Source organism: Triticum aestivum, chromosome 6A, assembly GCF_018294505.1.
Source record: "Triticum aestivum cultivar Chinese Spring chromosome 6A, IWGSC CS RefSeq v2.1, whole genome shotgun sequence".
Classification (NCBI taxonomy): domain Eukaryota; kingdom Viridiplantae; phylum Streptophyta; class Magnoliopsida; order Poales; family Poaceae; genus Triticum; species Triticum aestivum.
Window position 1 is genome coordinate 462,406,815 of NC_057809.1, and position 24,108 is coordinate 462,430,922.

Here is a 24,108-nt window from a genome sequence, read left to right on the forward strand (position 1 = left end):
CTTTCATATACTAGTGGGAATTTTTCATTATAGAACTTGGATTGTATATTCCAATGACGGGCTTCCCAAAATGCCCTAGGTTTTCGTGAGCAAGAGAGTTGGATGCACATCCACTTAGTTTGTTTTTGAGCTTTCATAAACTTATAGCTCTAGTGCATCCGTTGCATGGCAATCCCTACTCACTCACATTGATATCTATTGATGGCCATCTCCATAGCCTGTTGATATGCCTAGTTAATGTGAGACTATCTCCCTCTTTTTGTCTTCTCTACAATCACCTTCTATTCCACCTATAGTGCTATGTCCATGGCTCACGCTCATGTATTGCGTGAAAGTAGAAAAAGTTTGAGAACATCAAAAGTATGAAACAATTGCTTGGTTTGTCATCGAGGTTGTGCATGATTTGAATATTTTGTGTGATGAAGATGGAACATAGCTAGACTATATGATTTTGTAGGGATAAGCTTTCTTTGGCCATGTTATTTTGAGAAGACATAATTGCCTTGTTAGTATGCTTGAAGTATTATTGTTTTTATGTCAATATTAAACTTTTGTTTTGAATCTTACGGATCTGAACATTCATGCCAAAATAAAGAAAATAACATGGATAAATATGTTAGGTAGCATTCCACATCATTTTTTTTGTTTTTACCATTTACTACTCGAGGACGAGCAGGAATTAAGCTTGGGGATGCTTGATACGTCTCCAACGTATCTATAATTTTTTATTGTTCCATGCTATTATATTATCTATTTTGGATGTTTTATATGCATAAATATGCTATTTTATATTATTTTTGGGACTAACCAATTAATCTAGAGGCCAGTGCCAGTTCCTGTTTTCCCCTATTTTTGAGTTTTGCAGAAAAGGAATACCAAACAGAGTCCAAACGGAATTAAACCTTCGCGATGATTTTTCTTAGACTAGAAGACAACCAGGACACTTGGAGATGAAGTCGGAGGAGCCACGAGGCGGCCACAAGGACGAAGGGCGCGCCCACCCTTGTGGGCCCCTCCTGCACCTCCCGACCTAATTCTTTCGCCTATATATTCACATATATCCCCAAACCAACAAAGGCATCCATGAAAACACTTTTCCACTGCCGCAACCTTCTGTACCCGTGAGGTCCCATCTAGGGAGCTTTTCCGGCACCCTGCCGGAGGGGGATTCGATCACGAAGGGCTTCTACACCAACTCTATTGCCCTTCGGATGAAGCCTGAGTAGTTTACCTCATACCTACGGGTCCATGGCTAGTAGCTAGATGCCTTCTTCTCTCTCTTTGATTCTCAATACCATGTTCTCCTTGATGTTCTTGGAGATCTATTCGATGTAATACTTTTTTGCGGTGTGTTTGCCGAGATCCGATGAATTGTGGATTTATGATCAGCTTATCTATGAATGTTATTTGAATCTCCTCTAAATTCTTTTATGCACGATTTGATATCTTTGTAATTCTCATCGAACTATCTGTTTGGTTTGGCCGACTAGATTGGTTTTTCTTGCAATCGGAGAAGTGCTTAGCTTTAGGTTCAATCTTGCGGTGTCCTTTCCCAGTGATAGTAGGGGCAGCAAGGCATGTATTGTATTGTTGCCATCGAGGATAAAAAGATGAGGTTTTCACCATATTGCTTGAGTTAATTCTCTACATCATGTCATCATACTTAATGCATTACTTCGTTCTTTATGAACTTACTACTCTAGATGCATGCTGGATAGCGGTCGATGTGTGGAGTAATAGTAGTAGATGCAGAATCGTTTCGGTCTACTTGACACGGACATGATACCTATATTCATGATCATTGCCTTAGATATCGTCATAATTTTGCACTTTTCTATCAATTGCTAAGCAATAATTTGTTCACCCATCATATTATTTGCTATCTTGAGAGGAGCCTCTAGTGAAACCTATGGTCCCCGGGTCTATTTTCCATCATATAAGTTTTTATTTTCCATCATATAAGTTTCCGATCTACAATATTAGTTTCTGATCTACTATTTTGCAATCTTTTACTTTCCGATCTATAAACTAAAAATACCAAAAAAATATTTACTTTACAGTTTATCTATCTCTATCAGATCTTACTTTTGCAAGTAACCGTGAAGGGATTGACAACCCCTCTATCACGTTGGGTGCAAGTTGTTTGATTGTTTGTGCAGGTACTTGGTGATTTGTGCGTTGTCTCCTACTGGATTGGTACCTTGGTTCTCAAACTAAGGGAAATACTTATCTCTACTTTGCTCCATCACCCTTTCCTCTTCAAGGGAAAAACCAACGCAAGCTCAAGAAGTAGCACTGTTTCTTTCTCCTCCCCTGTAAATGACCTTGGTTCTCCCCTTATATAGGTCTAGGGGCACCACAATGGTCGACTAATTGTGTGTGAACGGGTGCACAAAGTTGTAGATGTTGCATGCAACTTGTCGTCGATTTTGTCGGTAGATGACCTGACACTAGTAGTGTCGGGTACTCAAGCGCTTCTGCTTGATGTGACGTGCCACACCGTCCTTCTTCTGTTTAAGGAATGTGCTAGGGTTGGGTCACATCATTCTAATCGCCGAGACCCGGCCATGGCCATCTCAAGACACCCGTCTGTTCTGGTCTTCGTCATGATGGCATATGTTCGTAGGCCGGTGATGGGCTATGAGGTATAGCCGGGGCGGGCATTAAATGCTTGGTTGGTGGAGTGCTTCGCAAGGGCCACCAGCCCTTGCGACACATGTGTTCGCTGCTCGGGGCTCCAGCCCCAGATTCTGTCAGTGCTGGCGTCATTTGCTTCCCGATGATCCTTTGTGACTGGTGTTGTCATAGTAGCCATGTATCAATGCATGTCTTCGGGTGGGAAATAATAGTCAAAAGGTAAATGAACCTTTTTCCAAGTTTTAATCTGATTTGGTATTTCCAATGAAGCCCATTTATGTAAAATTAGGGATACCTCTGTTCCCAATAATCTGTCATAGTGGTTCGATGACTTAACCCAAGAAGGGGGTGTGGACCCTGTTCAGTTGGTGAGGGGTCTGAAAGCCCCTTCCCTCTTTTGCACAAGGTCACAGTCAGCCACTAACGATCGCTCATCGACGTTCGTAGTCGTGCATGCGGCGATAAGTACTTCATTTGCTATGACAGTGTGGACGAGGATTGCGAGTGTCGGCACAACGGCCGCACCCAAGGCAGGGATTTTGACTTCATCGCGAGGGTTTTCTTCCCTTGCTCTGATCCAATTTGATTTTTCCTTCGATCGGTACCTCGACTGAGGCGGCCAAAACTTCGCTTGATGCGAGTCTGATTTCGACTGTGACAGGGGCGAGGTCAATTTGAAGTTCCTTCGTCCGCTCCTGCTCCACCTCCACCTCCGGCGGCGTTGTAAGTACAATGCACCTCCCTATGTAGATTGGAATTTTTGGTTGGTTGCTTCTCCCGATTTACGGATTGGATTGTTTAGGATTATGCATTGATCGATAAGACTTTGCACTGATCCAAACACGCTTGCTGAACTGACTAGATTGTTTTTGTTTCTTGTTTCTTTGAACTGACTAGATTAGATTCGATTTTACCACCGATTGTGCATTGCTTTGATTGGCAGAGGATTGGTAGGATTTCTATGTGTGCTCACTCATGTGTTCATAACTAGACTGATTGGTAGGACTGCTCACTGATCTGTAGATTGATTGCTAGGATTGCTATATGTTTTTTTGAAGGACCAACCTAGGTTGGTGTTTCATTGAAATTAAGCAGGGAGCACATAACAAAGTGACAAGGCAGGGATCCGGAGATCAAGGATGAAGGAATAAGAAATTAGAGAAAACAAAGTGCCCATGGCACAAAACAGCTAGCCTACTCTCCCGGCGGGTCCCCGAAGGGGCTCTGAAAGAACTTGATGCCGGCTTGTTGCCAGAGGATTAGCCCTCTTCTAATCGCGAGAAGCACGTCTTCCACCTTGGCCTCTTTTGCCCTAAAAACGTAATGGTTTCTCTCCTGCCAGGTCTCCCACAGGGCAAGCATTGCAAGAGCCTTGATTGCTTTCCTGTGTTTTGATGGCGTAGCTTCGCTCATTGCTTTGATCTTGTATAGAGAGTTGTGGTTGCGATCCAAGTTGCCTGACCCAAGGCACGACAGCACTGCCAGGTAGAAAGGGCATTCCAGGTTGCTGTCGCGAAGTGGCAATGCCAAAACAGATGCTCGGAGCTTTCTAGGTTATGGAGGCATAGCTGACAGAAGTAGCTGTTTGGCCAACCCCGACGCTGCAACCTATCATTGCACCAGAGGCGGTCTTGGTGAAGCAGCTAGGTGAAGATCTTCAGTTTTGCAGGCGCCCAAGTGTTCCAAATCAGCTCACGAAACAGAGTTTGCAAAGAGCCTTGGAACTGGGCGCAGTAGGCTGATCGAGCAGTGTACTGCCCAGAGGCAGCAATCCTCCATCTGATCTGGTCCTGGCTGGCCTCCTGGAGAGCGAGGTGGTGTGGGTGCAGCCGTCTATGCAGAGTGAGCACATCCTGTACAATTGAGCTGGCGTCGCCGTGCACCAGGTATGAAATCCAGCGGTCTTCGGAGTGTGCTCATACCTCTCCAACGTATCTATAATTTTTGATTGCTCCATGCTATATAATCTACTGGTTTGGACACTATTGGTCTTTATTATCCACTTTTATATTATTTTTGGGACTAACCTACTAACCGGAGGCCCAACCCAGAATTGCTGTTTTTTGCCTACTTTAGGGTTTCGAAGAAAAGGAATATCAAACGGAGTCCAAACGGAATGAAACCTTCAGGAACGTGATTTTTGGAACGAACAAGACCCAGGAGACTTGGACCTTACGTCAAGCAATCAACAGGGAAGCTACGAGGTAGGGGGCGCACCTACCCCCCCCCCCCAAGGCGCGCCCTCCACCCTCGTGGGCCCCCTGTTGCTCCACCGACATACTTCTTCCTCCTATATATATACCTACGTACCCCCAAACAATCAGATATGGAGCCAAAACCCTAATTCCACCGCCGTAACTTTCTGTATCCATGAGATCCCATCTTGGGGCCTTTTCCGGAGCTCCGCCGGAGGGGGCATCGATCACTGAGGGCTTCTACATCAACACCATAGCCTCTCCGATGAAGTGTGAGTAGTTTACCTCAGACCTACGGGTCCATAGTTATTAGCTAGATGGCTTCTTCTCTCTTTTTGGATCTCAATACAAAGTTCTCCCCCTCTCTTGTGGAGATCTATTCGATGTAATCTTGTTTTTGCAGTGTGTTTGTTGAGACCGATGAATTGTGGGTTTATGATCAAGTTTATCTATGAACAATATTTGAATCTCCTCTGAATTCTTTTATGTATGATTGGTTATCTTTGCAAGTCTCTTTGAATTAACAGTTTGGTTTGGCCTACTAGATTGATCTTTCTTGCGATGGGAGAAGTGCTTTGCTTTGGGTTCAATCTTGCGGTGTCCTTTCCCAGTGACAGTAGGGGCAGCAAGGCACGTATTATATTGTTGCCATCGAGGATAACAAGATGGGGTTTTCATCATATTGCATGAGTTTATCCCTCTACATCATGTCATCTTGCTTAAGGCGTTACTCTATTCTTATGAACTTAATACTCTAGATGCATGTTGGATAGCAGTCGATGTGTGGAGTAATAGTAGTAGATGCAAGCAGGAGTCAGTCTACTTGTCTTGGAAGTGATGCCTATATACATGATCATACCTAGATATTCTCATAACTATGCTCAATTCTGTCAATTGCTCAATAGTAATTCGTTCACCCACCTTAAAATACTTATGCTCTCGAGAGAAGCCACTAGTGAAACCTATGGCCCTCGGGTCTATCTTCATCATATTAATCTTCCAATACTTTGTTATTTTCATTGCCTTTTATTTTAATTTGCATCTTTATCATAAAAATACCAAAAATATTATCTTATCATATCTATCAGATCTCACTCTCGTAAGTGAATGTGTAGGGATTGACAACCCCTTATCACGTTGGTTGCGAGGATTTATTTGTTTTGTGTAGGTGCGAGGGACTCGTGCGTAGCCTCCTACTAGATTGATACCTTGGTTCTCAAAAACTGAGGGAAATACTTACGCTACTCTGCTGCATCACCCTTTCCTCTTCAAGGGAAAACCAGTGCAAGTGCTCAAGAGGTAGCAAGAAGGATTTCTGGCGCCGTTGTCGGGGAGGTTCGCGCAAGTCAAGATTTGACTCCCGACAACGAGCCATTTCTGGCGCCGTTGCCGGGGAGGTCTACGCAAAAGTCAACATACCAAGTACCCATCACAAACCCTTATCTCCCGCATTACATTATTTGCCATTTGCCTCTCGTTTTCCTCTCCCCCACTTCACCCTTGCCGTTTTATTCGCCCTCTCTCTCTCTATCCTCCCTGTCTTTTCCGTTTACCTCTTTTCGGTTTGCTTGTCGTTATGGCGAGTCCTCTATCTTCTCCGTTGTCTCCCGAGAATGAAGTTCTAAATTTTAAGCAAAGGGAGGGAGAAAATCTAAAAGATGTTTGGTATAGAATTTGCAATGCTCAAAATAGATCTACCAGGAAGCAATCTACTTCCGTTCTTCTTCGCAATTTTTATGTAGGTGTGGCTTCTTGGTACAGATATGTCCTTGATACCATTACCGAAGAGAATTTCTTGGGTAGCCACACTTCTGATTCTTATAATGCTATGGTATATTTATTTGGCTCACCACCTCTTTTGGTTAATGGAACTATGTTAACTTTGGAGCATGTAATGCAAAAACTTGAAATTATTGAAAATAAAGTTGCTACCATTGAGTTGATTGAAAATTTCGATAAAAAGATCCACAACCAAATTACCCAATATGGATCTAAAGTAGGAGTAACTTTGAAAAATATTAAAGAGAAGGAATCTATAGTTAATGAAAGAATAAATCATGATTCCACTAGAATTGATAAACTTGAGGGTATCATTACCAACTTGGGAACCGCTTTTTCTTCCATAAATAATACCCCAATTCCTCCAACTAAAATTTCCAAGCTCATGTATGTTCCTAAAGATAAAGGTGAATCCTCTAGCAAATAAACTGCGGATCTCTAATCTATAAGTATTCATCCTAATCTTTTTGCTGTCATTAAGGAACCATTTGTTACAAATGAATTTTTCGATGTTGTGCCTAAAAGTTTGATAATCAATAAAAAGAAAGAAATTCCTAAGGATGGTAGATGCCTCATTGAAGAATTACCAACCAAAGATAGCAATACCTAGATCTATCCTTGCTTTTTATGCCTAGCTAGGGGCGTTAAACGATAGCGCTTGTTGGGAGGCAACCCAATTTTATTTTTATTCCTTGATTTTTGCTCCTGTTTAGTAATAAATAATTTATTTATCCTCTGTTTTGGTTGTGTTTTTTGTGTTTAATTAGTGTTTGTTCCAAGTAGAACCGTTGGGAAGACTTGGGGAAAGTCTTGTTAATCTTGCTGTAAAAAACAGAAACTTTAGCACTCACGAGAACTGCTGCCATTTTTATTTGGAAAGTGATATTTAGTTAATACTTTTTGCAGATGATTAATAGATAAATTCCTCACGTCCATAAATTTGTTTTAGAATTTTTGGGATTCCATATATTGCGCTAGCTACAGATTACTACGGACTGTTCTGTTTTTGACAGATTCTGTTTTTTCGTGTGTTGTTTGCTTATTTTGATGAATCTATGGCTAGTAAAATAGTTTATAAACCATATAGAAGTTGGAATACAGTAGGTTTAACACCAATATAAATAAAGAATGAGTTCATTACAGTACCTTGAAGTGGTCTTTTGTTTTCTTTCGCTAACGGAGCTCACGAGATTTTCTACTTTAAGTTTTGTGTTGTGAAGTTTTCAAGTTTTGGGTAAAGATTTGATGGATTATGGAACAAGGAGTGGCAAGAGCCTAAGGTTGGGGATGCCCATGGCACCCCCAATATAATCTAAGGACACCAAAAAGCCAAAGCTTGGGGATGCCCCGGAAGGCATCCCCTCTTTCGTCTACTTCTATCGGTAACTTTACTTGGAGCTATATTTTTATTCACCACATGATATGTGTTTTGCTTGGAGCGTCTTATATTATTTAAGTATTTATTTGTTAGTTTACCACAATCATCCTTGCTGTACACACCTTTTGAGAGAGACACACATGATTCGGAAATTGTTAGAATACTCTATGTGCTTCACTTATATCTTTTGAGTTATATAGTTTTGCTCTAGTACTTCACTTATATCTTTTAGAGCACGGTGGTGGATTTGTTTTATGGAAACTATTGATCTCTCATGCTTCACTTAGATTATTTTGAGAGTCTTAAATAGCATGGTAATTTGCTTAAATAATCCTAATCTGCTAAGTATACAAGATTAATAATAAAATTCTCTTATGAGTGTGTTGAATACTATGAGAAGTTTGATACTTGATAATTGTTTTGAGATATGGAGACGGTGATATTAGAGTCATGATAGTTGAGTAGTTGTGAATTTGAGAAATGCTTGTGTTAAGATTTGTGATTCCCGTAGCATGCACGTATGGTGAACCTTTATGTGATGAAGTCGGAGCATGATTTATTTATTGATTGTCTTCCTTATGAGTGGCGGTCGGGGACGAGCGATGGTCTTTTCCTACCAATCTACCCCCCTAGGAGCATGCGCGTAATAATTTGCTTTGATAACTTGTACTCCCTCCGTTCTGAATTACTTGTCTTGAATTTGTCTAGATACGGATGTATCTAGACTCATTTTAGTGCTGGATACCTCCGTATCTAGACAAATCTAAGACAAGTAATTCGGAACGGAGGGAGTAGATTTTTGCAATAAGTATGTGAGTTCTTTATGACTAATGTTGAGTCCATGGATCATACGCACTCTCACCCTTCCACCATTGCTAGCCTCTCTAATACCGCGCACCTTTCGCCGGTATCATACAGCCACCATATACCTTCCTCAGAACAGCCACCATACCTACCTATTATGGCATTTCCATAGCCATTCCGAGATATATTGCCATGCAACTTACCACCATTCCGTTTATTATGACACACTTCATCATTGTCATATTGCTTTGCATGATCATGTAGTTGACATGTATTTGTGGCAAAGCCACCGTTCATAATTGTTTCCTACATGTCACTCTTGATTCATTGCATATCCCGGTACACCGCCGGAGGCATTCACATAGAGTCATATTTTGTTCTAAGTATCGAGTTGTAATTCTTGAGTTGTAAGAAAATAAAAGTGTGATGATCATCATTATTAGAGCATTGTCCCAGTGAGGAAAGGATGATGGAGACTATGATTCCCCCACAAGTCGGGATGAGACTCCGGACGAAAAAATATACAAAAAAGAGGCCATAAAAAAGAGAAAAGGCCCAAACAAAAAAATGAGAGAAAAAGAGAGAAGGGACAATGCTACTATCCTTTTACCACGCTTGTGCTTCAAAGTAGCACCATGATCTTCATGATAGAGAGTCTCCTATGTTGTCACTTTCATATACTAGTGGGGATTTTTCATTATAGAACTTGGCTTATATATTCCAATGATGGGCTTCCTCAAATTGCCCTAGGTCTTCTTGAGAAAGTGAGTTGGATGCACACCCACTTAGTTTCTTTTTGAGCTTTCATATACTTATAACTCTAGTGCATCCGTTGCATGGCAATCCCTACCCACTCACATTGATATCTATTAATGGGCATCTCCATAGCCCGTTAATACGCCTAGTTGATGTGAGACTATCTTCTCCCTTTTTGTCTTCTCCACAACCACCATTCTATTCCACCTATAGTGCTATGTCCATGGCTCACGCTCATGTATTGCGTGAAAATTGAAAAAGTTTTGAGAATGTCAAAAGTATGAAACAATTGCTTGGCTTATCATCGGGGTTGTGCATGATTTAAATATTTTGTGTGGTGAAGATAGAGAATAGCCAGACTATATGATTTTGTAGGGATAACTTTCCTTGGCCATGTTATTTTGAGAAGACATAATTGCTTAGTTAGTATGCTTGAAGTATTATTATTTCTATGTCAATATTAAACTTTTGTCTTGAATCTTTCAGATCTGAATATTCATACCACAATTAAGAAGAATTACATTGAAATTATGCCAAGTAGCATTCCACACCAAAAAATTCTGTTTTTATCATTTACCTACTTGAGGACGAGCAGGAATTAAGCTTGGGGATGCTTGATACCTCTCCAACGTATCTATAATTTTTGATTGCTCCATGATATATTATATAATGTTTTGGACATTATTGGGCTTTATTATCCACTTTTATATTATTTTTGGGACTAACCTACTAACCGGAGGCCCAGCCCAGAATTGCGTTTTTTTGCCTATTTTAGGGTTTCGAAGAAAAGGAATATCAAACAGAGTCCAAACGGAATGAAACCTTCAGGAACGTGATTTTTGGAATGAACAAGGCCCGGGAGACTTGGACCCTACGTCAAGCAATCAACAGGGAAGCCACGAGGTAGGGGGGCGCGCCCTCCACCCTCATGGGCCCCCAAAAGACTGCAGCACCGTGTTGAGGTCGATGTCATTGCAGAAAATCAGAGTCGTCGTGGATTTGGCATTGTTTATCTTCAGGCCCGTGGTGTCGCCGAAGCTCTCTAGCATGTCCATTAGATAATCGATCTCCTCCTTGATGGGGTTTGCAAAAATAATGGTGTCATCCACGTATAAGCTAACCCTAAATTTGATCTCCCTGCCTGGCACCGGCGTAATGACGAGATCTTCTTCAGCCGCTTTGAGCAGGTGATGGATGTGATCATTCGCACGGATGAAGAGAAGCGGCGACAGGGGTCGCCTTGCCGAAGGCCGCGCCGGTGCATGATTGTTTGTCCAGGTACACCATTGAGGAGGAAGGCAGACGATGAAGTGGTGAGCAGCAGAGTAATCCAATCACGCCATCTAGCACTAAACCCTAAAGTCTCCATGAGCTCGAGTAGATATTCCCATGATATGTTATCAAAAGCTCTGGAGATGTCTAGCTTGAGGAGGACAGCTGGCGTCTTTTTGCGGTGCAGTGCTCTAATACAGTTTTGGACGTAGATGAAGGTGTCATGCAGGCATCTGGTTTTCAGAAAAGCTGTCTGGGCCGGTGATATGATGCTTTGAACAACCGGAGCTAGCCTGATCGAGAGCACTTTGGAGACTAACTTGCCTATGGAGTGTATCAGGCTAATCGGACGGTAGTCGCTGATGTCGCATGCGTCGTCTTTCTTGGGGATTAGGGCTACGATCGCCGAGTTGAGCAAGCCAAAATTGCTCCCAACCAAGTTGTAGAATTGGTTGAAAGCCTGCATAATGTCTTCTTTGATTATCTACCAGCATGATCAGAAGAACAAGCCATTGAATCCGTCCGGCCCGATGGATTTCTCTGTCGGCGTGGCCTGGATCGCCGCCCACACCTCGTGCTCAGAAAAAGGGTTGTCCAGTCCACCACCTTGAATTGTTGGCATGTGAATTTGACCCCAGTTTATCGTAGTTGATCCCTGCTTGGTAGACCCGAGGATGCTGTCAAAATGGTTGTGTATGGACGCTTCCTTGTCGTTGTGCACCGTGGCTACTGTTTCATTGACTTTTCAAAGAATGGATGAAGTTCTTCCTCCTTCTCGAGTAGATTTTCGCCATGAAGAAATTGGTTGGGGCATCGCGAGAGCGCAGCCAGGTGAGCCTAGAGGCCTGCCTCTTCCTGCATCGCTCGTTCGACGGCAGCCCCAGCAACCTGAGCTTGAGGCCTTTTCGCAGGTCTCGTTCGGCCGGCGAGAGTTGGCGCCTTTCCTGGGCCTCGTCAAGGCGCAAAATGACCTCGCAGGCCATGTGGACTTGCAGCTTTGCGTCGCCGAAGAGGCTCCGACTCCAAATGCGGAGGTCCTTGGCCGTACGGGCAAGACGGACGTGGAGGCGGGTGAACGCACATGAAGTAGCCACTGGCCGCACCCAGGCCGCGGTCACCGTGTCCGCGAAGCGCGGCCTGAAAGACTCGAACTTGAAGCACCTGCGACGATGGGGGCCCGCCGCGTCCGACAGCACGAGTGGGCAGTGGTCGGAGCAAGCCGTGGAGGCGGCCATCAGCATGGCCAGGGGGAAAAGGGTTTCCCAAGGCATGTTGCAGAAGAACTTGTCAATGCCCACCAGGGTTGGGCTGTCGTGCACATTGCTCCAAGTGAACTTGCGGTTCCCGCATTTGATTTGGCGAAGACCAGCTCTATCTATGGCTGCCCTGAAACGTCCCATCAGCCTCCCTATTGAGGTTGAGGTGGTTCTTCTCCCTAGCCTCGTAGATTTGATTGAAATTGCCGTTGATTATCCAAGGCTCAGAAACAGGCAGGGCAGAGTTCGCGATCTCGGCAAGGAAGGCCTCCTTGCTCGCGTCGTCAGCCGGTCCATAAACCGTGGTTAACTAGAAGGAGGTCGGGTGACTAGCTACGGTGACCTTGACCGTGATTGCAAATTGTCCAACGACATGGGTGACGATGTCTACCAGGTCCTGAATCCAGAGGATGGCTATGCCACCACGACTGCCGATGGCGGGCAGGACTGCACAGCCTTGCAGCGTTGGGCCGCCAATGTCGCGGATGAGGGCCGGCAACCATACGTCTATCTTGGTCTCTTGCATGCATAGGATGGCAGTGGGATGCGCGGCGACTATCTCTCGAATGGCTTCTCTCTTCGCAGGCGAGTTCATGCCGCGTACGTTCCAGATCATGATCGGGGGAGTGGAGAGGTCGTCATTCATCTGGACACTGGGGGGATCTCCGGCGACTACAATCACTAAATGCAAACAGGTACACCATACAGCTCTCCGGGGGACGCCGTCGACCACCAATAGGCCCCAAACCACGACGGCGCCGGATCGGCCTCAGCCTATAACTATTACAGGAAGGAAGCAAACCTAACTCCGACCAGCCGAGCGCTGGCCGCCGCCGGAAACTACAGCTACAGCTACAACACAAGGGGTTTCCTAACATGACTAAACCATGGCCTCCTTGGTGATTCCTTCCGGCCCGTTGATGCCAGCAGCGATGCGAAGGGCGTCCTTGCCCATTATGGTAAGCTTGGCGATGATAGTGATGTCGTCGTCGGAGAGGGGCTCATCAAACCTACGCACGAGCGCCTCTGCAGCCTCTTCGTCATCTTCTCTTTCGGGCCAAGGAGACCCAGTCCCTGGACCAGCCAGAGCGTGCCGCATTGCGCCACCGGCACCTTGCAGTTCTCGGCCGCCTGGCGAGCGCTCTGACGCGGTGGGGGGAACGATGTAGCACGCACCTTGGGGGGAGCAGAGCTGCACTTGGGTGGCGGCAGGCCGATTAGCAGGTCCGGCTTGTCGCAGAAGAGGTGGTGTGGCCCGGCTGAGGACTCTGCAATCTCCAGGTGCTGAACTTGCTGCGTGACCGCCCCCAGCTGGACAGCAACCATTGCCGTAGTCGTCGGCGTCTGACAGCTGAGGAGAGCCGGCCTGTGGCATGAGCCAGAGAGCATGGGGCTGAAGGCTTCCGGCATCTCCACCGATTCCTTGTCCCTTCCTCTTCTTTGCACTGTCTTGGAAGACGAGGGGCACGGTCGTCGAGGCCGCGATCATCTCATCGAGCTAGGCCGCCATGTCGTCCCCAGGGGCCAGGGGCGGGGAGCGCCTTGTCCACCGTGGTGAAGAACTCCTCCACGCCGTCGGGAGCGCTGGCGGGGGCGGGAGCGGGCACACGTGCGTTGGGAGTTGGCGTGGGCACGTGCACCTGGCTTGCCAGGCGCTGCTTGTCGGTCTTCTTCTTGCTTGGGTACGCCTTGTTGGACGAGCGGTCGCGGCCACCATGCCGGCTCTGGTTTCTGGTGCTTCCAGTGCGGCGGCGGGGGGAAGGGGAGCGGCTGCACTGACGCACTCTGCTTGTGGCCGCGTCCGCTCCTGACGAGGCGTTGGAGCTGCGCCTGCGTCCCAACATCGTGTCCCTCCAGGAGCGACGGCCGCCGCTGCCGCCGCCAGCCTGCCCATCATTGTCGCGGCGAGGACCACCACGAGGAAGGCCCCGGCAGCCAGTGTCCACCACCAGCGCGTATTGCAGATGGGGGTGGCGCTCATCAGGCTGGCCGTCCTCCACATGCATGATCCAGGTTCCCGGGAAGGTGCGCGGCAAGTTGTCGTCGTGGTCGGAGACGGAGGAGGGCAGGCCGCTTTGGGCTGAGTGGGAGGAGCGCGGTGAGCGGGGGGAGGGGGGCAGTCCTCCACCCCGTCGACGTGAATGAGCAGGTCATGGCGTTTGGCGCCAGGCGGCAGAGCGACACGCTAGTCGGGTGGCGAGTGGCCCTCCATCTCCTCGACACGGCCAGCGCCCCGGGGAAGCTTCCAGTAGGTGTGCCTGGTGGGGATGAACGCCATGTCCCAGACCCACACCCAGCAAGCGAAAGTTTTGGTGTGGCCGCGCTCCAGCGTGCGGCTGTCGAGCCGGTCGATTTGAACCTTGTCGACGAACACCTCCTGGACGCCCTCCAGGGTCCAGTACTGCTGTGGCAGGTGCTCGATAACGCAGTGGACGTGGTAGCTGAAGGTGCCGTGGCCAGCGTGGTCGTTTTCGCCCCAGGGCGCGATGCTGAAGCTGACGCCGTCGACGCGCAGGGTGCCACAGCGCATCGCATTGTCAAGGTGGGCTGGCTGGGTGAAGATGACGAAGAAGTCCTACGGGTTATGCGCGGTCACCCGCAGGTGGTGCGGTGAGATGCACAGTTGCGCCTCAAACGCGTGGCCCACCGCCATGGGTGAGGTGGTGCTGATCCCGTCGAGCGCGCGCAGCGTGACAGCATGGCAGCGGAGGAAGAAGACGCTCTGCTCGATGGCCGGGGTGGATTCGCCGCCCTTGTGGCTTGTGCGCGGACGCCTGGCCGGGTCGACCAGACTGAGCTCAGCCATGTCAGCGGCCGGTGGGGAGTGTGCGGCCGGCGGCGGCGGGGGCGGGGTGGGGGTGGGGAAGCGCAGCCGAGCGTGGGCAGAGGTGCGAGACGGGAGCGGACCTATCCGACTGGAGGCAGGGCCGCCATGGCCGTTGCGTGAATTTTGGGGGCACTCCCTAGCAAAGTGGCCGAAGAACTCACAGATCACGCAGCGGAGAGGGTCATGGCAGTCCTTCCTATGGTGGTGCTTGCTGAGGCAGCGAAAGCAGCGGCCGCAGAAGGCCTCCCGACCACCCACCGCATTGAAGTCCGGCCGCCGGTCCACACGGGGAGACGCATTCGTCTTTGAAGAAACCAGCGGATCCAGGACGGCCTTGCGGTTTTTGCGCAACTGGGGGGAGCGGTGATCCGCCGGGTCTTCGGAGGTAGCCGCCTTGGAGCATTCACCACGCAGTAGCAGACGAGGCGGGGCCGCCAGATCCGGGCTTGAAGACGCACTAGGGCCCAAGATCTCGGGCGGGATGGGAGAGGGGGGCGCCGAACTGCCCCGCGGGTCCGAGTGAGGAGCTGGGCAGCCCCACGGATCCGAGGCGGCAGCAGAACGACGGGGCGGCGCGCCCATGCTAGGCGCGGGGGAGGTGGCCGCCGCGGCCGGAGCGGCCAGCGGCGCAGGAGGGAAAGGGTGGCTATCTACCTAGAGCAGAGCCAAGGGCCTGCACCAGCTACTCGTGCCACTGATGATTGCTTTGAGGATTGTCTTTCTAGGATTGCTATATGTGTGGACTGATTACTAGGATTGCTATAAAAAGGCAAATTAAATGAACATCAATACTGCATTGATGTTTTCTCAGGAGGTCATCTGAGCGAACGAACATTCTGCATAGGAGGCTCGTTTGAGCAAACAACATCATGAGAGAGTGCACTTCTGACGTACAGAAAAAATTTCCACACTGAAAAGAAAAAAATGCCATGCTAGTAGAAAAAATTATTAGGAATTTTTCATGCTGCAGCAGAGTAAATTGACATGTGTTTTAGCAATTTATCATGATGCAACATAGAGAAATGTCAGGCTAAAAAGAACAGAAAATTTTGCCACACATGTTCATGAATTTTCATGCTATATCAGATAGGCTTGCAATGCTCCATAAGAGACTTGCCATGCTATATGAAAAGAAATTCTGCCTACTTCTTGAGGAATTGCCATGCGGACAGAACGACATTGTCATGCCACATCAGATAGATTATTGAAAATTGCCATGCTTAGATGCACATTTTGTCATCTGGCTGTGATTTTGAGGGGAGGTTAAGGGATAAGACAGGGGCGTGTCATTCGCTCAGATTGCCATGGGGAACAAACATTCAGTGTCATACGCTCAAAATGATGCATTGAAGCGAATAGGGATTGACATACGTGTCAGTGATTTGCACACAAGAATTAGACTCACTAAAGAGCGTTCTCTAGAAAAACCATTCGTAGGAAGCATCAACTCAATAGTTTTCCGAACAAACTCTATTATATCAATCTTCCTAGAGGTTAAAGGCCTCCCATTCAATCGATGACATTGGTGTTTTTGATTGGGTTCCCAATTTTGACTTGGTCAATAATTTTTCTACACGCTCTTCAATTTTAAATTTAGTTCATGATTTGGACCGGTCAATGATTTCTCAAATCAATCGGTAACAACATGTTTATAAAAATATATTAGTTTGGCGGACGCTCTTTGTAGCACCAATATGACTTTGGATTGAGTTCCCAATTTTATTTTGGTCAACAATTTCTCAAGAAGCTCCCTCATTCAAGTGAGGTGTTCAATTTTGAATATGAATTATGATTTTGATTGGTCAATGATTTCTCAAATCAATTCATAACCAGCTTATGAAAATAAATCAGTCTCGCATCAACATGCGACACTGCATCATCACTACAAAAAACTTTCCTGCATATGTGTGGGTTAATTTGCAAATAACACATAATTATACATCAGAAAGAGACCATCAAAATACTTCATTATAAACAAAAAACACTTCGGTTGTCAAAAAAAAACACTTCATCATCTCCACACACCAAACCAAAGAATTTTATTTATGAATTCTACAAGAAACTTTCCTGCATATGTGTGTATTAGTTTACAAATAACACATAATTATACCTCGGTAAGAGACTATCAAATACTTCATTATAAACAAAAAACACTTCATCATCTCCACACACCAAACTTCTTTATGAATTCTCAACAACACCAACCGTGCAGCGAAGCGCGCCCAACCATCCTTGTAGTTTACACCAAACCCAATCAATGCTGATATGATTCTTGAGCCCCAGTGTGGGCCAAGAACAGAGTCCAGTGAATCAATATTATTTTCGCAGTTCAGATCTCATGAAACCACTTTTGCTTAAGTTGGGCTTACACCAATTGGACATAACCATGATCCAAAACCTTGGATAGTATCTCAATTAGTACTGCTTAAAATAATGACAATTTGGGGAGAACAGAGCAATAGAATTACACATCGCTCTTTATTATCTTTCCAAGACTCAGGAAGAAAGAGCATTATGAGGGAACTACACAACAAAGAATATGATAAGTGAAAGTGACAGAGCGACTAACAGAGCAAACTGCACATAGCTCAGCAGTTTCAGCGACTCAAAATGGAAAGGATAAATATATGAAATGACAATAAGAAACTTAGCACTGACTACCATACAACAAGACCAGTGTAGAGCGTCGCTTCAATATCTAATGCTTCTTCTCACTTCCCAGGAGCAACATGATCCCGTCTTGACGAACTTGAGAGGCGGCAGACCAAGAGAACGCCATGCTCTTAGGCAGATGCCTTGTCGAACTTGAGGGGCTTCACCACCTCCCAGGTGAAGTCGGCATCATCGCGGCCAAAGTGACCGTAAGCAGCGGTCTTGATGAACCTGTTTCCACCTTTCTTCAAGTCCAGGTTGATGCTGATCATCCCGGGCCTGAAGTCAAAGTTCTCCTTCACGAGCTTGAGGATCTCCCTGTCGGGGATCTTGCCGGTGCCGTAGGAGTCGACGAACACAGACAAAGGCTCAGGCACACCGATGGCGTATGAGATCTGCACAATGCAGCGGCGTGCGAGGCCGCTGGCGATGATGCTCTTGGCGGCCTGCCTGGCAATGTAGGCGCCACTGCGGTCGACCTTGGTTGGGTCCTTGCCAGAGAAGGCACCGCCGCCGTGGGCTCCCCAGCCACCATAGGTGTCGATGATGATCTTGCGGCCGGTGAGACCGGCGTCACCGTGAGGGCCGCCGATGACGAAGCGGCCAGACGGGTTCAGGTGGAAGATGGTGTTCTCATCGAGGTACTTCGCGGGGATCACCGGCTTGATGACATGCTCCTTGAGGTCCGCGGCAATCTCGTCGTTGGTGACGGTCTCGTCGTGCTGGGTGGAGATGAGGACGGTGTGCACACGAACAGGTACCATGGCACCATCCTCGTTTAGGTACTCGACAGTGACCTGGGTCTTTCCGTCAGGCCTAACCCAGGCGCAGGTGCCATTCTTGCGGACCTCGGTGAGGCGAGCTCCGAGCTTGGTGGCAAGCACGTGGCTGAGGGGCATCAGCTCAGGGGTCTCGTCGGTGGCATAGCCGAACATGATGCCCTGGTCACCGGCGCCGACCTCTTCGGGACGCTTGGTGAAGTGTCCGTGAACACCCTGGGCAATGTCAGGGGACTGCTGCTCGATGTTGACGAGCACCTTGCAACGGTCGGCGTCGAGACCAACATCATCAGAGATGAAGCCGATGTTGCGGCAGGTGTCGCGCACGATCTTCTCGTAGTCGACGGTGGCCTTAGTGGTGATCTCGCCCAAGACCATGACCATGTTGGTCTTGGTGACAGTCTCGCAGGCAACCTTGCTGTCGGCATCCTGCGCCAAGCAGGCATCCAAGACGGCGTCGGAGACCTGGTCACAGAGCTTGTCGGGATGGCCCTCATTCACAGACTCGGACGTGAAGAGGAACGTCTCGGCCGCCATTCCTTTAGTGCTAGCGGTGCCCTGCAAATAGAAGAAATTCCGACAATTAGAATGAAACTCCAACGAGAAATTACCCCGTGTATTTTTCCATTAGTCAGAAAAGGCGACTAAAATCACGGTACTGTCCCAAGTACAGAGAATATAGACGCTCTGATGACCAATATACAGCAGCACACGCCTCACAGCCTGGAAATAAGCCAGAGCAGCAAAAAGCACCCCAAAACAAGAAAAATAACAAATATGTCCCGGAGGGGGTTGATTGGTCAACCATCCTGCATCTGCCGCCGTCTAAGCCGCCATCGGAGGAAGGAGCGGCGAGAGCTTCGGGCCGAAGACCCGCCGCCCGCGGGCGGCGGGACACATCTCACTGTGGCACATCGTCTGGGGGCCACCCCCTGCCCAACGAGCCTCAGATCCGAAGTCCCCGGTCGACCACGTCGAGGAGAAACACCGGAGCCGCCTGCCGACGACTAATCAACCCTGCGCCAGAACAGAAGCCGCCACCGCCGTCTCCATCAGAAGCAGCACCAGCCGGCGACTCCCCGTACACATCCACCCGGCCACACAGGAACCCAAGAGCCAACAGCCGCCGTGAGGACCACGCAGCCGGAGGAACAAAAATCCATAGCGAAGTCGAGTACGCCCGGATCCGGATACACCAAGCTCGCCGCTCCGACGAGGAGCCGCGGCACACTTGTTGGACGTAGCGCCGCCGGCTTGACAGCGCGACCCACACACCTACTCCTACTCTCTACACACCGGCGCAGAGGACCCGGGGTTCCTCCCCCCTCCCACCGTCGCCGGAGCGACAAGCGGGGGAGAGATGATCCGGGGCCTCGCCGTCGGCGAACGAGGAAGACGGGGTCACCCCCTTTCGCCTCTCTTGGGGACTGTCGCCGATGACAGACTAATATTCTCCATGTTCAGGACGTGCTACTGCCAACTCATAACGAACTAGCCATGTTCTTCGCATCACGAGAAATCTAGTACTAGTAATTACGCCACCCACGTATGATGAAGAAAAACGATGGATTAAACATGGAAGATCGAAACATGAACAGGGCGTGGGGCAGGGAGGCCAACCTTGCGCTGCTTCTACTGCTCGATCGGGAGGCCGAGGAACCGAAGGAGGGAGGGAAGAGGCGGAATGTATGCACGGCGTTGTACCAAGATCCCGGCTGCGCCTTATATAGCGGCGGAGGCCGGTGCGAGGTCGTGCGTGTGGCTGGTGGGAGCGTCGGACTGCACAACCTGTGCTGTGGTCGTTGGTGAAGCACTTCACCTCACCAACCCCATTATTTGGCGGTGGGTCAGATCACCTACCACCCGGTTTATTTTCTTTCCACTTGACTAAGTTTTTTTCTTTTTTTTTTCTTTGAGGGGTCTCCACTTGCCGAAGTGAGCTGCGTAATAATCTCCACTTGCTTAAGTGAGCTGCATAATAATCTACACACCATGCGGTAGGCGTGGTGGTCAATTTCACGTTGCTTTGACGGAGGCATGGATAGCGCAGCCCATGGAATACGATCGGATAGTGCGTTTGGTTGCAGCGGTGGGCAGAGCCGCACAGATGGCCTGAGTCAAAGAAAAAAAAAATAAGCTTTGATTATTAGGGCATTGTCAACAGCGGACAAATTTGACAATTTTGACCTCGAGACGAAATCATATCACAGAATGAACTGCCCGTGAAACTATTTCACACGGCTGACCTTTTTGTGTGGCGCTGCACCGTAGCCTGCGCCCTACGGTGCAGCGCCTAGCGCTTGGGCGTTGCACGTCAGTCCACCGTGGCAACCCCTGTGCCCGCACCCATCAGTGCAACGCCTCCGAGCTAGACGCCACACATGTAATGTGCAGCGCCTCCGAGTTAGGCGCCACACATGTAATGTGCCGCGCCTAGCGCTCGGGCGCTGCACTGTGACTTATCCAGCCGCGGCGGCCCTCTCCTCCCCGACCCACCCCATTGCACCACCGATTACAGAAACAGAAGAAGCCGCGGCGGCGGCCCTATCCTCTCCCCCTCTCAATCACCTCTCCCAAAATCTTCAGATCTGACGATTTGGTCTGTGGATTCCTTCACCAACCCATCCTAGAAGGTACTCTCCTCTGATCCCCTTCTTTCTATCCATATAATGTATGCTACTCCCTCTGTAAACTAATATAAGAGTGTTTAGATCACTATTTTAGTATTCTAAACGCTCTTATATTAGTTTACGGATGGAGTATTTTGAAGATTTCGGGGAACCCTTGTTTGCTTGATTAGATTAGAGTGTTGCATGTATTAGATACCTAATTTTGCAACCCTAGTTGAGTTGATATTATTGAAAAGATATATGGTTTGGATACATAGGTTGACATGTTATTTCTATGGAAAAGATATTTGTATTGAATCTTGCATGAAGTAGACCTAGTTTAGTTTATTTGTGTTGAAATTATATTCGTATTGACAAGAATGCTTTGAATACATATGCTTTGAATTTTGCATATAGTAGGCGTACTTTAGTTTATTTGTATTCAAAAGATAATCGTGTTGACATGAAAACTTTGTTTCAAATTGTTAGGATGGTTTGGCTTCTCGATGATTACTGGGACAAACAACACCGGTCGTACACTATGTCGGTGGAGCAGCGGGTAATAATGAAAGTGGCCGGTGCTATGAATTTCGTGTTTATTTCAAACACAAATGCCCCATATGTAATTTTATGATTTGTTTGTTTGTAGGAGCTTGCACCTCTGAAGCTTCGGTCTCACGGGGTCAATCTTGGGGGATGCGCTATGATGAGCGATACACACCGTATGTAAGGGAGACAAGACTTCTCCCTTCCATTCAATTGGTCAGCCAGTCGACGCCACCCCACAATGCTGCAGCAATCACCGCACTTATTGATCGTTGGAGGCCGGAGACACACAATTTCCATCTTCGGACCGGGGAGATGACCGTGACGCTCTAGGATATTGCTATGATCACCGGTCTTCCTATCAAGGGGAATCCTCTATGTATGAACACCGATTCTGATGGGTGGCGTGCGCAGATGCATGCCCTTATCGGTATGGTTCCTCTGGAGCCTCGGGAACCAGAAGTAGAAGACAAGAAGAAGGAAAGAGTCACGGCCGGTGCTTCTTTTGGCTGAATTGCATGGAACTTTGGTACTTGCCCCGAGGAAGCAAATGAGGATGAGGTCAAGACATATGCTTGTGTCTACATGTGGTATGTTATATCCAGGACTATGTTTGCTGATGGCATAGGCAAGAATGCTCCATGGATGTGGCTGAAGGCGTTGACCGTCTTCGATAGCAAATGGAGTTGGGGTTCGGCGACACTGGCTTACTTGTATAGACAGGTATGAAGTTGTTTCTTTTTCACTTCATTGCTACATTATCAATGCGATCTTGCTGTTAATTCAACCATGTTCTTTTTTATGTGCAGTTGGACGAAGCCTGTTGTAGGCCATCTGGAGGTATTGGTGGTTGTATGCTCGCACTTTCCATATGGAGCTGGGAGCGTTTGCCGGTTGGACGACCGAAGACCGTGAAGTACGAGGATTGGGACGGCAAAGACGACCCAACTACGGCTCCCCACTTGGGCTTATAAGTGGGGATGTGTTAAATGAGACAAAGGATGATCCCTCGGTCATGTACAAGTTGTACAAGAGCGAGCTGGGCGCGATCACGCCAAAGCAGGTGACTCGACATTGCATAAGTGATTGTCATGCTTCTATCATAACTCGATATCAATTTTGCATTATATCCCATTTTGCAGGTGCAATGGGAGCCGCATGGAAAAGGAGAGAGTTTTGGTAACCCTATAGCGTTCAGGCTTAATCCGATGTGCACTAGGGATAGGGATCTCTGGCATATACGATGCCCACTCATATGCAACTGGGCGGTTGAGCTTCACCTACCACATCGGGTGTTCCGCTAGTTTGGTTTGTTCCAGCCACACCCGTCGGAGTGGGAGGACACAGACAAGTTGCTACACGTGTAAGATATAATTAACCTTGAGCACTTAGCAGCTTCTCGGCGGTTTCGATGGTGCTAATATTCTTTTTCTAACTTGCAGGTTGGATAGGAAAAGGCAGCGGAAGATCCAAGATTGGGCCAAGCATCACAGGAAGTATGTCGTGCAGTTCACGCTTCGTGTGGAGCAAGCTAAGGCGGGAAAACGAGCCCAACTTCGTGAGCACTGCCCGATCGCGTTCAACAACTATCTCACATGGTTTCTTGCAAGTACCAGTGTGGAGGTATGCAAGCCGGCATATTCCGAGGAGATTTTGGAAGATCCCACCGTATTCAATGAGCTAACCCAACACAAGTACAATGCATTAGTCAGGAAAGGCAACTCAGTCCCCTCAGCTCCAATGATGAACTTTGTGGTATTTGCCCTTTTTCTTTTCCATTCGCACTACTCACATCTTCGGTTGCCTAACATGTTAATGCCGTTTCTGTTCATAGCGTGCCTAGATCAAGAAAGCAGCTGATGAGACCGAGACTATTCTGGGAACAACCCCGGTTGGGAAAAGAGATGGGGAAGGTGCACTTCGAGCATTCATTAAGGTTCACATCTCCTTCAAACTAGCACTTAACATGTGTTTTTACGTTCGATGTCTCATTCATTTGTACATGTTGCAGCGCCAAGGCCAAAGGTTAAGGCGGCTATCAAACCTTTTCAGCTGTCGTGACCCCGAGTATGTATCACCAGAACAGTCTAGGTCGGCGACACCATCAGATCCCACTTCTGGCCATGCTGATCCTTTGGAGGATGAGGATGTGGGTGTGGTCACCCAAGAGGTATGTCATGAGCATATATTCAATTGTTGATGCATTGCTAACTATATCCTCACACAGGGTCTTTCCATATCTTTTGTTTTTTTGTAATAGGTTGCTGATGATATGACCTTGGGGACCTACCAAGTTCGGTCTGCATACCAGTTAAAGCCTAGGAAGGGAATCAATAAATACACACCTGAAGACTTCACCCAAAGAGGCAAAAGGATGGTCGGCACCTCGGGATGGCGGCTTTGGATGACTATGTGGATGACGATGTGGATGACGTGGAGGAACCGGAGCCGGAGCGGGTTGCTCTTTCTAGGAAGGCAAAGAAGATAGCCAACAGGAGGGGGAGGAGCCAAAAAGCGCTCAAGGAACTAGTCGTCGTCTTTGTCCCCATGATGAACAAACACACATATTATTCCCATCCCTATAAGCATTCAAACAACACAACGTAACATTGCTTCCA

At 47.8% G+C, this 24,108-nt stretch overlaps 1 protein-coding gene across 1 annotated transcript; it reads right to left on the reverse strand.

The window, feature by feature from the left end:
- Window positions 1-17,363: 17,363 nt before the first annotated feature.
- Window positions 17,364-20,198, reverse strand: LOC123127933 (S-adenosylmethionine synthase 3). The gene is made up of 2 exons (XM_044547795.1): window positions 19,956-20,198; window positions 17,364-18,893 (listed from the first exon to the last, which is right to left on the reverse strand). The coding sequence occupies exon 2, from the start codon at window positions 18,870-18,872 to the stop codon at window positions 17,688-17,690; it is 1,185 nt and encodes a 394-aa protein (XP_044403730.1). The 5' UTR covers window positions 18,873-18,893; window positions 19,956-20,198; the 3' UTR covers window positions 17,364-17,687.
- Between the last annotated feature and the right edge of the window lie 3,910 nt (window positions 20,199-24,108).

Bases quoted from the DNA above. Each gene is read 5' to 3' on its own strand.
- LOC123127933 (XM_044547795.1), bottom strand. From the start codon at position 18,872: ATGGCGGCCGAGACGTTCCTCTTCACGTCCGAGTCTGTGAATGAGGGC.